General features: G+C 36.1%; 1 protein-coding gene across 1 annotated transcript in view; it reads right to left on the reverse strand.

The window, feature by feature from the left end:
- The window catches only part of DENND1A (DENN/MADD domain containing 1A), a gene marked incomplete at its 5' end in the record, with an annotated part of 209,147 nt that overhangs the window by 42,889 nt on the left and 148,288 nt on the right, over nt 1-17,970 (reverse strand). The window contains 6 exons of the mRNA XM_009587477.1: nt 638-694; nt 1,786-1,857; nt 3,639-3,679; nt 4,270-4,357; nt 4,903-5,004; nt 17,618-17,694. Of these exons, the coding sequence (XP_009585772.1) occupies nt 638-694; nt 1,786-1,857; nt 3,639-3,679; nt 4,270-4,357; nt 4,903-5,004; nt 17,618-17,694 (437 nt within the window). The remainder of the gene's footprint in view (nt 1-637; nt 695-1,785; nt 1,858-3,638; nt 3,680-4,269; nt 4,358-4,902; nt 5,005-17,617; nt 17,695-17,970) is intronic.

Below are 17,970 nucleotides of genomic sequence, written 5' to 3' on the forward strand. Positions count from 1 at the left end.
TCCGGCTTAAAAGGAGCAATTAGTATTGGATAACACATTCTTCAAACACAATTCAGCATTTTTGGAATCGTACTGTTTACAAACAAAGACAGACAGATTTGGAAAACAACAAACAGTTTGAGGTTTTTTTTCTGCAATAATTCAAATTTGAAATTAACACCAACTCTAATTAATTCCTTTATGCCTAAACTTTGCAGTAGACACTCATGAAACATAAAAATCCTTTTCCCAATGACCAACACTATACTATTTTCCCTGAGAGATTACTGTAGAAATAACAACAATTTGCCATTTGCAAAAAGTTCACTGCCCTTACTGTAGGAAAGATCTCCCAGTTCATATAAAGCCCCCTTCCACAACGCCCCAGCACAAAGGACAGGAGAGGGACCACTCCAAATAGAACACTCAATTTTCTGGCTTTTGTAGGTTTAAGTCAGAGCCTTAATGTATTTGAAGACAGTTTTTTTTTGTCTGTGAATATTTATAACAGTGTGAAAAATCCGGGACAGCTGGTAATGCATTTTGAAGTGTGCTAACAACACTGTATCAAACAGCTTCCTATTGATCACATAATGCTTTTTGTGGCTAAGTATTTCATACATGGTGCTTATACATTTTGAATAAGAACTTCAAGTACCTTTTGCTTCAAGCGGTTTTTCACTTCTTTTATTCCCATTTTTGCATGATCTTTTGCCTGCATGAAAAATTAATTTAAGTTAAAATCCCCTTCTATTTCCACTAGTAACTACGCTTGATTTCAGTGCATCAAGATTCACCTTCTCTAGATACTAAAAATGGCATGGACAAAATTGTAACAGGATACTGAAAACACATTAAAACAAATAGAAAGCTAAAAAAAACCCCAAACAAAAAAACCCACCACCACCCCCCCACACACACTCGTTGCAAAAATTTTGTTTTCCCTGTTTTGATGCCATATTCATCTTTTTGCATTCCACACCCTCGATCTTCCCCTCTAAGTATTTATCTTTGCTATAAGTTAACAATCAACAGAAATAGTAAGCCCGCAAACTTTCTCCTTGCAGTACTCTGGATGCCAGTTCCATTTAGTAGAGCTAATCTCATCCTATTCATCTCTCTCAGGCTGGAGGAAGGCAGGAGAAAAGAAAAGTTTGAATAGTTACTTCAGTGCTTTTTGTAGCATTATTTCCTAAAATTGAGCTTATTAAGAAATCCTCGCTTGTCTCTGTTGTTTTATCTTGCACAGTGAAACTGGCAGCCATACATGATAACACTGTAACATACTAGCTGTTTGTTAACAGAACTGAAAACATTTTCATTTAAGAATAACTCAGTAAGTTGGGCTCTAAATAAGCAGGTATAAGAAATCTCTAGGGAAAATTAATTGACATTTAGAAAAGATGGAAACAATTTGGAAAATGAGAGGATTCCCTTACTTCGATGAAGCTGCAAGCAGAGAAACCTGAGGTAACAATGACTTCCAACAGAGTAATGATGAGATGGTAGAGCTGCTTAGTAGAGCATATAGGTACTATTTCCCAGAAATAGTTCTATGTAATAAATAGAATTTATCATCTATACTTTCAAAAGAAATCACAAGTTCCCCTTCTCCTTTGCATTTCAATTATGTTTAAATTTCAAAATGACTTTTCCATTTAAATTTGAAATGTAGATGAATGTGTATTTTAAGTAATTTTGTGAGTCCAATAAAAACGAATTTAAGTCTTGAGTTTCATTTGAAAGGTTAAAACAGAATCATAATTAGTCTCTTATCTCAGTAGTAAGCTAGTACTTGATACTTACAAACTTATAGACAGTCTTCATGGCGGGGTTAGCCTTGGTCTTTACTGTATTTAAAATGGCTCCACTTCCTTTCTATAATTATAGTAACAATAGAATACATTTTATCAAAGCTCTTTAAAGCAAACAGCAACCTAAAATCCACCATTCTTAACTTAAAATAACAAAGCATTAACTATGCTTATTAGCAAAGCTGAGTATTAAAATGGTAAATTTAAAGAAAAAGAATGCAAGTAAAAGCATATTAAATGTTTCTCTCTGGTTTTCCAGAGGAATCCCAATTCTGTTTAATACAGCAGTTTTCAAATGAAAAATGTCAGTGTCTCCTAATACCAAAAGCCCTTGTCTTATAGGTCGACTCACAAAACAGTGTTCTGTGACTGTTCCACTCGCCCTCAAGGGTGTCTTGCACGTTGCATTAAAATCCTAAACAAGTTTAAGACAAAAGTATCCTACCAAATACTCAATGTCTGGGGCAGAAAATTCAGTTTCAGGAAAGCCTGTACATTCAATCTGAAGAAGTAAGATCTTTTTTTATTTTCCTTTTCATGATTCCACAATACTATTTATCAAAAGCATGCTGCCTTTTTAAGATCTAAGTAGTCAATAAAGGGATAAATTGAGGGAAAATGAAATCTAACTACAGTCATAAACATTAATTCTAGAAAAGCTGAATTGCATGTGGTGAACATAATAGAAGTCATAAGACAGTAATATGTCAAACAGAATAATCTGTTAGTCTGGTCAGTGTTTTATACATCTTCCACACACCATTGACTATTGCTGTACAGTACCTTATGTGATAAATACAGGAGATGGGTAAAATCCAAGGAAGAAAATCTTAGATAATTTTATATTTTCTTATTTCAGTGCAAAATTATATTTCCAGAGATCAGATGCAATCAGATGCAAACAGCTTTAAGAGTTACTACTTCTGTTACTACATGACAATTAATCCTCAACAGAAATTATAAACTGTCTTTTTATATTGACTGTCAGCCATTCCCCTTTCTTATAATTTTAAAATTACTTGTCATTCTATGTATTTATATACATTTATGTACATATATTTACCTACCTAATAATTTACCTAATAATCCCATATATGATGGGATTTTTTGCATTACTGTTATAAAATATGTTTAATTCAAAATTATCAAGATAATATGGAGCCCAGCATTTTGTGTAAGGAACATAATTCCATTCATAACCAGGACAATAAGCAAATGGAATGCTGCAAAACTCAGTTCTGTCAGAAAACAATTCAATCTTTCCTACTGACTCGTACACATAAACCAGAAATATTTTACTTTTCAACACATCACATTTTATGCATCAAAAGAGACTTTTAAAATCAGCTATAATAACGTATTATTCTCTAAAAGTATTTAAATTTTTAATTTATACAGCTAGAGCAGTAAACCAAAGAGATCAAAAAACATCCCAAACAGTGCTGTCTCCATTCAGCACTTCACACCATTTAGCTTTATAAAGAGCTTTTTGGTGGGCAATGTTCCCTTTTGTTTCCTTTTCTATTAAAAGGAAAGAAAAACCACATTATTTTCTAAAATAACAATAACTTATTTCCAGCTGTCTCCAAGACATTAAAAGTGGGATTCAAAAACTTGAAAATTCCTATGGTGATTTTTTTTTTTTTTGGTGTATTTTTTCTTCTGTTCCTAACTTCATCTGAAGAGCGCCTTAGTTTCTCACAACTAAACTCAAATTGGTCACAGCTAAACACTGCAGGAAACAGGTTAGTCATGTTCATGAGGACAGAGGTTAACAGGCATACAGAACTGTACAATGGTCCAGTAAGAATTAGAATGTCTGTTGGAAGAATATTGTGTTCTTACCCTTACTGTAGAGAGCCACTGGTGGTACAATTTGTCGCTACCTACAGAGAATCACAAAAACAAACAAACTGTAACTCTCTACCAAATAGAAAACAAGCTAGAAATGTGAAGTGTTACCACTTTTTGCTTCTAGGAGCATGAACAGTACAGAAACAGAACAGGACAACCATCCTTTTCTTTTCATGGAAACACAACAACAAAAAATTGACGAGATATCTACAATTTTTCTTCTACTTGCTAAGAGGCATTTCTATTTTATCTGGGTTGTCTTTCAGACATTTGAGAACCCTGAGATTTTTTTTTTAAGATAGTTAAAAGAAATTTGAGGTGGTTCTGGGTAAAGCCAAGGTTTTTCAGTATCCTCCATTGCAAGAACTCTTTTAGTTGCACTTTAGCCAAGCGGTAAAGCTGAGGTTTTGTAAGACTGAACAGACTTTATTCAGACTATAATACATTACTCAAAGTTCTTGACAGCGGAAAGAACAAAAATTTATGACACTTCAACCTATAGGGATCATTGCAGCCTCAGTTATTTAGATAAGTAACCACAATGACCCATTACATCACAATGGCCCACAAACAGTAAGTCAAGAACAGTGTCTGAAGTTACTTTAAAATACTTATTTCTTACCTGCATATTCTCCCATATTTATCTCTTCTTCAAAAACATCACTGAAGCCCTCTCCAGAGTTAAGAAGATCCAGACGGCCATCAATGAACTACATCAACGTTAAAAGAGTGTAAACAAATCAACCATCCCATCCTTTATCTTTTCAGAAAGACTTTATTCTGCATTTGCTAGAACAACCCCAATGCTCTTATCAGGAAGGGACTCTAAATAGAATGAAAATACAACCAAAACTGGCAAAATGTTTACCAATGCAAAAAAGTATGCTGCTTCACTGAAAAAAAGCATTCATGTGTTTGCCTATACATACACGTTTTCAGCTTCCCTGAAGCAGTAATACAATGTTTAACAGTAATATGCTTTCTGTAAAAGCTTACAGCAGATATATTGGGTCTAGGTATGCTCAGATCAAAACTGAGCAGAGACACCTTTAGGGGAAAAAACCATACACCTCTTAAAATATAGAAAGCCTTATCACCCGAATCTGAGAAAAGCAAGCAGGAATTACGGTGCTGCCAACTACATGAATTTTCCTTATTATGTGGCTGACAGATCAAGGAATATAGGAACAGCCCTCAAAAAAACAGTTGTATTATTAAAGAATCTGCTTCTACATTAGAGAAATTAAGCCAGTACCTGCTTAAAGAGCTGGAGCTGAATGGCATTCTGAAGAAACTGCCTCATGACAGCGGAACGATGGGACACGAATGTTTCTTCACAAAAAGTGATGGGTTCACCCTGTAGAGTTCAGAGCATTAAACACTGAAAAAGCTTTGTCTGAATCCATTTGAATCCACTGTCTCCATTTTACCTACTTCCCTTCCAAAATAAATAGATAAATAAAGTAGGCCTTACATAACATTGAGCAAACTGTAGTTTATTTCCAGGTTTCAATCAGGTGACTGAGAAACAGGTTGGAAACTGGCAAATTGCATATCATCAAAATAAAATATATTTGCTTTATGCACATTTTGCTAATGCTGGTGAAGGAGGTTTCATCATCCAAAAAGGTAATTTTAATTAATGTCCCCAAAATATGACACACAGTCATCTGAATTTTGTACATTCTGCTTATCTGCCTCAGTAGACGCAGACAGTTAACCTGCACAAACAAGTCAGGAATGTCTACTGTGTTCTCTCCACAGTTCAGAAAGATTAGACTTTCATATATTGAATGAGTGAAATTTCCCTTTTTCACAACCTTGTTTGCAAAAGACAGAAATTGTTTTGCAGCTCTACTTTTATCTTATTTTAATGAGTTATGTTAATGCTGAAGTCTGCTGTGCATCTGCCATAAGGGCACAAATTTCCTCCACACTTAAATCTACAAATACTCAATGTAGCAAGCAAATATATTTATTGAATTAAAAACAAGAAAGTTACAAAGAATGATAAAATTATACTGATGTATAATTAATATGGAGGCTTTTTCAAATTCATATTAAAATATATTTGGACTCTTCATCTGTTGAGTGTTTGAAATCAACATTAGACAGCAAAAAACCTTAAAGCGCTCCCTTTAAAAGGGTGGTATCATTTGATTTTTGAGAGCACTTTGTATTAGCAATCTCGTTTACCATTGGCTGTGTAAAGTCAGGGTAACAGGGCCACTAAAATGACTGTGCTCAAAAAAACCCCATGCCACAGCATTGCTTTAGGCTTATTGGTTTTTCCCCACCAATTTATGTTAGAAGCCACTATGTGGCCCCAGGACTTCTAACACCTAATCCACACTAAAAGGATACTAAATCCTCAAAACTATGTTGGGCAAACCGTGATGACCCTCACATTTCTTAAAATCCATAGGTATTCACCTTTTTCCCTGAGTTCACAATCGATAAAACTTACTCATCGATACATCTCCTACTGAGGTCCGGTGCTACCCCTGAGCTTATCGACCTGACAGCTGCTACTGCCGACCGCCTGTCTTTTGACATAACTGACCTCGCCATTGTAACCAAATGGTGCAAACAGTAATATCAGCTTTTAACGCAATTTATGAGGAAAGTGAAGGAACTATTTGGCTTCAAATAATCAGCCCGCAGTAATAAAATTCTTCCTGGCCCCAATGAATTGGACAACCAGAATCACCAAGATGATACACCATGTACCTCAAGTCTAACCCAGCAGTCAACAAATGCCAGAGGTCACAGGTTGTTCTTAACATGAGGAAAAGGATCAATTGCAAGTGACTGTCTAAGCACAGGATGGGTCTCTTTCAAAGGGGGAAGAAGTCACTCTTTTAGCTTCTTCACCTTTTCCTTGGGCCAATGAATTTCCATGGTTTTGGAAAAGAAAGCAGGTTTCTTATGCGACAACTACAGTTTCAGGATAATTAATTTTAAAAATAATACGCTGTCTTTGATTTACTCTAGCAGGTATTTACAGGGGAAAAAAAAAATCACTACAATCTTTCCGGGCAAGAAGCATGAGTGTCAAAAAAACACTTTTTTTTTTTCCCCTGTGGCTTTGCTCTCATCAGGATAAAGAATCATAAGATACTTCATTTCAAAGTAAAAGGAAAAATGTTTGGAAAAACAGGTCTGGCTGGTACATGCCTGGTATGCAAGACACTGGTGAGAGTCTCCATGACACACTGACTACTGCCATGACACAGGTTCTGTCTCAAAAATCAAGGTATGTACTGTCTGAAAAGTTTTAATGCATTTAAATAATTGACAGCTGATCATGCACTCATGTTAGTAGATGGCAGAGAGGGACAGAACTGCTGCATGACATGGAAGTGCCAAAACAAGACTTTGAGCAAGAGCTAACTTTGCAAATGGAAAAAGCCATTAGTTGATTTTGAGATGGGACTGACAATTTGGACTAATATTAGCTCCCCATGCAAGAACTTAATATATGATATTCAGCTATTGCCATCCCACTTGAGATTTGTTTATACTCTCTCTCAGGTACCAGGAAGTAAAAGTCAGGATACTAGAGAGCACTACAATTAGCAAAAGAAAATCTTAGGAGATTGCAAATGCATCTGTTACTACAGAAACTGCAGCGACAGACACTTTCCCAGTGGGGCCTAGGAAACAGCACAACAAACAACAGGATGTAACATCTACTTGACCAGTATGAGAAAGGCTTTCCCATCAAATTCAGCTACCAGAACATAATAAAGGATGCCAGAAAAATATTTGTGTCTGACATAGATACAATCTGGAGCGTGAAAAGAGCTGGGAGCAATACATGAAGAAAAGTGTAGATTAGTCCATGATCAGAGAAGTTGTTCACCAGAGGAAGGTTTAAGTTTTGTTTAAGCCTCACTTACAAAACACTTTAAAGGAAACAAACAACCCTTCCTACAATCCATGAGAATCCAAAATTTCTCCCATGGCCAAAGAGGAGCATGAACATTGTGGAAAGAACTACGCCCTGCCAAACAGAAGCTCCCTCTACTCCACCGTACATCCAGCACACAGACACCAGCTTCTCCTCTTACAATCAAGCTATGTACCATTCCTGTAAACACACATATTGCAGCTGGGGGAGCCCAGTATTATTATCATGTTAACACACTTCCCCCAAAGTACTAATGATTGAGTTTGTTCATTAGGTTGATTAGACCTTTTGACTTCTTAAGAGCCAATTCAGGCTCAACTGCTGCTAGATGATAGGAAAAACTTTAATCATCAAGGTCAAGCGTGAGCTTTTCAGCTTAGAATGCATTAGTACCTTCCATCCTCCACGACCTCCAGAAGAGCGAACACACTGTTGCTAACCCCCATGCACAGCTTCATTACAAAAAGACAAGCTGGACAATAAGACCATTTTCTTGACAGATTTAGTTAACTGTAAGTTATAAAGCTAATCAGCTCTGCTTTTACTGACAGATGATATTATACATGAGGGGACATGCTAAGAACTGCAGATATTTTGTGAAATGAATGGTCTTGCTCACATGTAAAACAATTATAATAACTTGTCCTGATAAACCCATCAACTCCTAAACTTGCTGTTGCCCACAATTGGAATTTAGGCCTTGATTCGTCAACACCTTAAATATCCATTACTCCCCTCTCTAACTATAAATGCATAACAGAGGCTAAGATATGGCATTGCAAATGCTCTAAATGTGTGCACAATGCGACTCTATGAGGAATCTGATTTGATCTGTAATATTAGATAATTCACATATATTTTAAGATTGGATCACAAAATTTTTTTTAATACAATACACATTTTTACACATTTCAAAGACATTTAATCTGCAATCTTAACACAAGAGAAATAACTTCAGAATATAAGACTAAGATTTAAGATTCCCAGATGCATTGAAAAAACAGGTGCCTTTTCTTTATGCCTTTGCAAATCTCCCTTTATATGAATATTTTACATTCATATGGCATAATGAAGTTCATCAGGGCAGTGCTGCTACCTCATGACCCCTTAAAAAGCTGAAAAGTTTCAGACCACATCAGATCTGTTGCCAGCCCTATTTTTAAATTGGAATTCTGTTACATTCTAAAATAATGTTTAAAACTACTTAAGGCAGCAAGTGAAAAATGAAAGGAGTCTAGTACATATTTCAGACTGTTCTAGAGTTTCATGAAACCTGCTGTTATATTTTAGGAAGCCATAATGCAAATTGAAAGATAAAGCCGGATTTTGATTAGCTACACTGTAAAAAATTTCACCATGATCCCCTATATTTCAAGAAAATCACTTTTCCTCAGAAAGAAAAACTTTCTTTCAGAAGAGGGTACAGGACCTCATGCAGACAGTTATTGTCAGTGACAGAAGTATCATATCTGAGTTGTCTGACTTAGCATACTCGCAGACAGGCCAGCTAACCGGTTATAGTGAATATAAAGAACTAAAAATATGTGGGACAGAAGATAGCACAGATTAGAGAAGGACTTGGAGGAAGGGACAGAGACAAACACAAATGATACTTCTGGAAAGACACACAGGTGCTACAATAACTCATGGAAGTCTAACTATTCCCACTCCTGCAAGAGATGAGGTACCAAAGTGTGCATCTGGATAATGGGGCTTTAAAGCCAGCACGTGACTGCTGGGGAAAACATTAAGATAACAAAGGCAGGTTCAAATTAGGTCAAAAGTCGGAGTCTCTTGCACAAGCAAAGATTTCACAAAACTTGATTCTAAGGGTGAAAAAAAAACAAAAAAACCAAACCAAAACCAACAACCCAAACCTGAAGACTTTGTTTAGACAACCCTAAAAGTTATGCCATGGAAGATACATGTAATCTCTTCTGCATTATCATGGTCAGCATGTGGTGCAGGGTAATGAATTTTGTGCTGCTGTATGCATGCCTTTAAACCATGTAGGTGCTCTTTCAAAGCCTCCCTAATAAATACACAAGTCATTAGAGCTGCTCTGTAAACCAGCCACGAAATGAAAAAATGTGGGTGGAATTTAAAGGTGCAGAACAAGATGACAATCTGACAGTCTACAAGCTGGAAGTTTAGTGTCAGTATACTATGCAGCAAAACTCCAAATACACAGCAAGAACAATGACATGCAAGAGATTCCTATATCACTGTTTTATTACTACCTAGATGTTGCAAATAACCACATCCTTTACTAAAATTGGTTATGTTGCAAATGACAAAGTAAAGCCTGTAGGGATATTCTAGGAATCATCATCCTTAATTCCATGCAGAATTATAATAAAACTAAGATAGGAGAACGATCTTATTGATCTAGATATATATGTCAATGTCAGATAAAACAGTAACCAAAGGCCAGCAACTGCTCTGCAGACCTTTCAAGAATTGTGATTACAATGTCAAGGAAAGATTAGCTCATCGCAGCTGAAGAAGGATCATCAGTCAGCCAGCAGGATTCCATAAAGAAAATCTGAAATTGGTGACAGACACCTGATAGGACATTGACTTACTCAGCTTGCAATTGCAACGACAAATAACCTCCCCATAACTAATACATACGTTCAGCACAAGAAAGCTCTTTGCATCTGCCTCAGTCATAACGGAATCAAGAAGGCATAGATCAAATACTCTGCATTAAGCAAACGATACCTTAGCTTTATTAGCATTTCAAGATGCTGCTCAGGAACAAAGAAATTGTGTGCTCAGAGATTTGACCACATTCTTCTAAAGAAAACTAAATTAAGACTCCATTCAAAAAGAGACTACCAGTTCTGATAAATTAGTATTGCTAAGTGTAATCTTGAAAAGCATTTAAAAAACATGTGGTTACCAACAGAGACTGTACTGTCCAAATACCTACTGTCTCATGTAAATGCCTATTTCCATTACCAGTCCAATTTCAGACTTTTTTCGTGTTCCTCACTAGGGTATATAACCTCTGGTAGAGATAAATCAAGAGTGAATATCCCTACCACTTTTTTTTTTTAAATAGATTTACAGTATCTATAATTTTTATAGATACTTTTAATAAGATCTGTATCAAACAAAATGCGCCATTTCTCTAAATTCTCAACCCTTGCAATTGCTGGTGAATTGGAATTTCTGACAGCTGTCATTCTTCTGCATGTGATCTGATAACTCCTGTAGTAAGTTGTAATAATATCACTGACGGAGAAATAAAAGGGAGAAAGGTGATTGCAAGTCAGTCGAATCACTGACACCAATCATAACACTTCATCACATCAACATCCCCTTCAAAATGTCATGTGTCAAAACTTAGCTTATACCTGTGCTGTGGCTCATGGCTATATGCACATACAGCAAGCTGTATTCAGCTACATAGGCATTACCCTTACAAGAGCCTAGGAGCTTTCTTTTACAAAACATTCCTTGACAGACAAATTACATGAGGTGAGACAGACATGTTCTGCAGTGCACAAAATAATTTAAACAACATGCTTCCCCAAATTCCTAACTTGGACATGACTAAATAGTCACAGAAGTGTTTTTTCTGATTGTACTATGAAGTAGAACATACCTCACACTAACAAAAGAAAACAGAAAAAGCTTGCAAAAATGTAGAGTTGTTTGTGATTACTGGCCGTAACCCAGTTTTCTCATGTAGGTATTGGAAGCTAATAAATTTCAAAATTTTACCTTGTAAGCGTTCTCAAAATTCTTATGTAATTCCCTTTATAAAATTAGATACCAACTGGAGCTCTGATTAGACTGCAGGAAAAAAAGCAGACTCATATCAACAAATACATTCTTGGCCAAAACCCAAATAAAAGTAAAGCATCCTCAGAAAGGACATATATCTGTTTCCTACAACCACTGAAGACACCATTAATATTTACCAGCGGGCTGCCAACTAGGATGAAGCAATTTAAACACAGAACTCAACTTTAAATGTGAAATTATAATATGCAGATATTCAGACTTCATCAAAATCTTTTTTAACACTGTAATTAGAACTCTGTGGCCTGTACTTCTTTTAGAACTCTAGTATTATTATAATGCAATGCATTATTAAGTTGTAATCAGTACTACAACATCCAAAATGCCTTCAGATCAAAAAACTTCAGGTGTATTAAAATTACTATGAAAATTTTGGAGAAAAAATACAGAATAAGATTTATTTGCATTAAAACATTGTAGGAAAACCAGCTCAGATACTGATAGATTCAGTGAAAGTTCAACAACACCCCTTTACACATTATTTCAGGCGGTAATATCCAACACCATTACAGGACCTGACAAACTTTGCACAAAACCAACTTCAAATAGAAGACGAAACTAATCAAAAATGTGTAACTGGAAAAAATTTACATCACATAGCAATGTTTTTGCTTCTCCTTTCAAACCCTTTTAGTTTATTAGGATACCTGGCATTTTCGTGTTAGACCAAGTAAAATGACACACACTCCTATTCACAAATAATGAAACTACTTTACTATAATAGAGCAAGCCATCTTTCAAAGTGTTTATATGGCTAATTCAAGCCATTGCCTGCCCTGATTTCTGAATCACCTACATCAGCCAGCCGTTTTCTATCCCTAAGCAACTGATACAGCCTCGCGTATCTAGAACTCAAGCAACAAACCTGAAAGAGAAAGTGCAACAAAGCGAGCAAGAAAGCATTTAGGGCTGGGGGGGGGAGGGAAGAGAGAAAATTAAAAAAAAAAAAATATCACCATTTCACAAATCAAGAATAGAGGCACGAAAATAATAAGTAACTTGTACATGGTCACAAAAGTCTCTGGCAGAGCCAGGGAAAAGAACTGAAATTTCTTTAATCCCTGTTCAGTACCTTAAATACAAGGCTATTCTTCCTCTTCCTACTTGATATTGTGTCAATGCATGAGTGTAGGTGTTGAAAGACTAACAAAAGAAAAGTAATAGTATGGTATTATGAGCTGAGAAACCTAATCTTTATCAGATACAGCAAATCTCTATGATGCTGCCTGCATTAGGAACTCTCTTTTTGTCCTGAATATGCTTTAAATTACTGGTATAATGTATACTGTATATTGTTCCACTCTTATATTTATTCCACAAAAACCCCTGTGGCCTGCATGCGATTTTATCATTAGCTGGCAAGGTAATTTCAGGGTCTAGTTCTGCAATCATTCCATGAGCAATACTCCCATTGAAGCTAGTATGTTCTGCATGCAAAGCAGCTACCAATTCAGGTCCCCTATAACAAAAAGGCCTTTTTCTATTTTAACTATTGTGGAACATTAGTGACAATACAAAAAAGGAGAAAAATTACAGTGCAATTCTTTATATGAGTTATTTTATACTATGACAAAATAGAAAAGTGTGCTTGGAAACACAGTCTACACGAAGTATTTCCTGTGAGATAAATGACAAGCTTTTTCTTGTCTCATTTATTAAAACTCAATAGAATACAAAATATTTTGTTAAAATAGGAAAAAAAAAAATCTCTAAAAATGATAAATGATTGGCCAAGATTTAGAAATTACCAATATGCCTAAAGGTCACAAATGTTAATATTTTTGCTTTCTTTTGACTTCTTAGATACATGTAAAAAGCCGAAACTCATCCAAATCAATGAAGCTTCCAGGATTCACTCAAGTAAATATGCTGAAAATATGTTGTTGCGCAAGAAGTATATGACTCCTTTGTATCATGATCCCCAAAACCACACTGAATAAAATGGCTGTTTTCAAGATCGAAATATTTTAACATAATATTTAAATGCTAATACAGATGCAGAAGGAGAATAACTGTTTTTAACTTCACTAAAGCAACGTGAGAGAAGCTTTAGTCATAAAGGTAGGTCATAAAATCCCACTCTCTTAGCTACGTAACAAAACCCCCGTCTCTATAAATAAAATGGATATAACGGAATTAAACTTTAAATTTTCACTGAGTTGAGACATCTAGTCTCTGGTAGATATACTAATGCATAAGATATAAGATAACATGATATGCAGTGCCACCTCCTTCATATAATATCTGGCAAAGTAAATGCTATTACTATAATAGAACTCACTGAGGTTTGATTTGTCATCATGTTATGCTACTTGATAATTTGGTGTGGAAGCCGCAACTATTGCCATGAAAAAACACAGGCAGAAAAGAAGTCACTTTAAAGAAGGAATTTATCATGTCCCCTGAGAGAGGTAATCAAAGGCACTGGATTAGGAACACTGGAAAAAGGTTTCATTTCTTTCTGTTCGAGTCATGTAACGGTCTCTGAGGAAACCTAAGTGGTCAATGATTAATATATAAATGCATACACACATATGCTTGCTATGGTTATTTATCATATACATGAGATTATAAATCAGTAACTTACGTCACTAGACTCTTAAAGATGCAAGAGCATCCATTCCTGGGAACGACTGGAACTTGCCACACCAAAGACACTTCCTTCTATACTGCTCGTTACAGGGCATTAGTATATTATTTGTCTGCCCAAACAACTTCTGGGAAAGAACTAAGAAATCAAGTCCACAACCGCTCAAGATGCTTCTCACAGGTGGGGAAAAAGCAAAGTAAAGCATTTCCCTTTCAAAACAAACGAGAACTCTTCATTCTCTTTACCATTTATTCACTTTTTGTCAGAAAGAGGCTCAGATTTTACCACATGAGAAGGTAAGACACAGAAAAAGCCACATTAGTATAATCACAAAAATTGTGCTACTTTTCAATTACTTTTAAAAGAGCTCCTCAATCACTGGCACTAAACGAAGCCATTTCCCCCGTCTCACAATAGGTTAAGGATCCTGCCATATTAGAAAGTATCATTTTTTATAAGTTAGGTTTGATTTTATTTCCCCAGGCTCTCCTCTACAACATCTCACTTCTTGCAGATTTTATTCAAACCCTTAAAAAAAAAAAAAAAAAAAAGAAACCCCTCCTCTGAGAGACTAAGAATGCTGTGTCTTGCAAGCATTTATTGCAAGATACGTAATCTGTCTCAGTGCCCCAATTCCTTCCTGATATATTCATAAAAAGAAAGTTGCATCCAGTGTGAGGACGAAAAAAAAGCAGATTTTTCCTTTTACCACTTGCCCTACAGGTTTTGCTCAATCCACGATGAAACTACCAAAGGGAATTTGTTCTGCATTCACTACAGCTCACACACACTGAAGCCGAGCCTTGCAGCAAGTGTAATTATTTAGTGTTTGACCGCATGACTCCTCCCAACTCCCATTATATCAGCTACACATTTTTGACATGGAAACCACGCAAAATTTCTGAAGTCTTTTGTGAGTGGGGAAAAATGCCATCTAATTAGACCACATGTGCAGAGAAGCATCTGGCTCAGAGCGCAGCAGTTTACACAGTTCCTTGAGTTGTCGTGGAGACAAGCACATGACCCGCTCAGAGCCGAAACTCTGGGGCACAGATCCAGATGCACTTCTAACATATTCTGACAGAGAGCAGATGGGCAGATATTTGCTAGGCCAAAAATGCCAACTCTGCTCCCCTCCAGACCCACATGCCCTCAATGATAATTTTTATCTTGTAAAAGTCCCTCTCATCTGCCCTGGAACCTCAGGCTTTCTCACCTAGGAAACAGAACTAAACCTGCCAAGATTCCAATCAGAAGAGTCCACAAACTTCAATCCCATTTCTGTAATAATTATAAGGAGCACTAACAATTGACAAAACGTTATCCAAGTATGTGAAAAATCACTCATTTTGATGCTTTATTTTGGCATTCAATTCAAATGGCATTCATGGAAAAATGCACATGAATTTCTGTGATTCACAGGGTGCATTATTACATCTTGGCTGGTGAGACTTGATGCTGCTGTAACTATTAATAAAGTAAAACAAACTTTGCTCTATATATTCATAAGAATTGCTAATAATGATGTCTATTGTGGCGATCTCACAGCTTTGAGATCCTATTTTCAGTTTCTTAATATTCTTTCAACTGCATGAACATGTTTTCTGTTCCAAATTCCTTTTTAACTTTAATGCTTTATTTCAAGTTAGCTCAGCATTCTGCTAATAACATCTTCAAGGGAAGCAATCTCACAACTTTGGTTGAAAAGTTCTATCACTTCACACAGGCATTGAACATGTCTTGCAGGAGGCACACGATCTTCTATTCATTTTAGAAGATGAATTTCCAGGGAAAAAAATTCCTTGGCTCAAACTCCCTCAGAAAGAACCACAACTTGTGACTACAGTTGCCTGCAGACTCTGAGCATCCTATAGCCCAAGATTTTCTCTGTGATTGCTTCACTTGCTGCAATGACAGGCCAGAAGCCGAGAAAGCTACGTGAAGAGCATGAAACTGTAAAAGAAAACACTTGCCACCTGCCCGCTCCGTCTTCAAGGAAGCTGACTACTCCGCAGGACTGGATTACTTTCTTTCCGGTGCCACAGAGTATCTACATCACGGATGCTAGATATTTTCACAGTAGGCATTTCCTGCTGAAGAAAGCTGGCTACTGTAGAAAAAGTTATTAAATAATGAGCAAAGTATTTGCACTGAGAAATTAGCATTTTGAACTTTCTTTATTAAAAACTAGAATCAGCACTGACTTAAGCTGTCTTTTGAGCTAATTTTACAAATGTACATACATATGGGCATAACTGCTTTGACCCAAATGCACATGCAAAAATGTTACATAACTATTTTAGCATTAAAACAAATAAACAATAAACCAAACACAATGTTATCAAATTTCAAGAAATTTAAACACTAGAATGGAGTAGATATTTACCAATAACTGCTATAGCTAAGAATCACACCAGAACACTTCATTAGCTTAGTCATTGTCTACTACATTACTTGATTTCTAGATGCGTATTTTTCCATATTTTAATTTTAGCAGCACAAAATTACATTGCTCCAAATGCAAAAGTTGCTCATCTAAAGAATAAAACTTGCCTAACAGTGTTCTTAGTTCTGGTAATGTGATATTTGACATTCAATAGCAATTTAAACTCATTTTTTAAGGTTAAACAAAATACTCGGGAACTTCCAAAAACATTTTGTCACATACAAAAAAACCCACATACAACACACCCAACTTCATCAAGTGTAAAGTTTGAGTGCTTAGATTTACACCCTTTATAAATACTTTCAAAGCTTAAAAACAATTCCTAAGTTGCTAAAGAGTTAATACTTTGTACTGTGGTCACTGTAAATAAGCACAATTTCAGCTAAGCAATATTGCTGTCAGAGACACAAGGCTTTGCAGGTGTGGGCAATAATTAAAGGTTTCAGCACATCTACCTGGGTGAAGTATTTTTGCCTCCTATTCCAAGGAGGAAGCCCTCTCTGTGGAGAGCAGAAGAGCTCATTAATGAGGCTAATTAGGTGTAAAGGGGGTAGAGTCTGGCATCAGCTGCAGCTTATAGTAGCTAATCATTAAGCTCTGTAATCTCTACCCCAGAACAGCAGATGATCATGTTCCTGGGTGACTGATGTTGCTAAGAAAATTTCCAGCACCTGAGTACCTGACCAGATACTTTTTGGTGAGGCTAAAAATTCCCTTAACCCTCCACATGCCAGACAGTGGAGGTAACATCATTTCTTCACTCATCAATTTTCTAACAATGGATATCCAAACAGATCTCAACTTGACACAAGGTCTACAATGTGATTTATTTCAGAATTAAAAAAAAAAAAATCAATGCCATCAACAGTGTATTGAAGGCAGGCAAGTAGACAATGGTTGGTGGAGCAACATGCAAGAAGAATACAGATATGAGCAATAATGCTTGAAAAAGAGTGATCACATATACCTCCTAAAGGTTTGTGAGTTCTCCTTGTAATTTCTTTGCATAAAGTAGTGAGGATAGTTACAATACCACAGGGATGAAAGCCTTGTTAATAAATATGTAAAATAAGGATTTCATTGTACTCATCTAATTTGAAATGAGAAAAAGGACATAATTTCCATGGAGAGAGAATACATGAAAGCAGAGCTCAGTCCAGAACTTGTTTTGTAAAATGAATTGAAAGGATGGCAAACTATTCCAGCACTTCAACATGAATTTTTGAGTTGATGAGGCAGAACAGACCCTTTATTGGCAACCTGCTACTGTCCTTTTTTTCTCCAACTGAAGCAGCAGATTTGAATAAAAATCTTTTAGATTCAATTCAAATTCAACAAGAAATAGAGTATTTTCCTACTGCAGTTATTTTATTGCTTGATGGTATGGCTTGTAGTAGATCCTTGAATTACTCGTGAATGAACACTAAATCAAAATCTCTTAAGCACCGTGCTGGTTTTGGCTGGGATAGAGTTAATTTTCTTCACAGTGGCTAGCATGGGGCTATGGTTTGGATCTGTGCTGAAAACAGTGTTGGTAACATAGGGATGTTTTCGTTCCTGC

The sequence above is a fragment of the Fulmarus glacialis genome, unplaced genomic scaffold (genome assembly GCF_000690835.1).
Source record: "Fulmarus glacialis isolate BGI_N327 unplaced genomic scaffold, ASM69083v1 scaffold12811, whole genome shotgun sequence".
Classification (NCBI taxonomy): Eukaryota; Metazoa; Chordata; class Aves; order Procellariiformes; family Procellariidae; genus Fulmarus; species Fulmarus glacialis.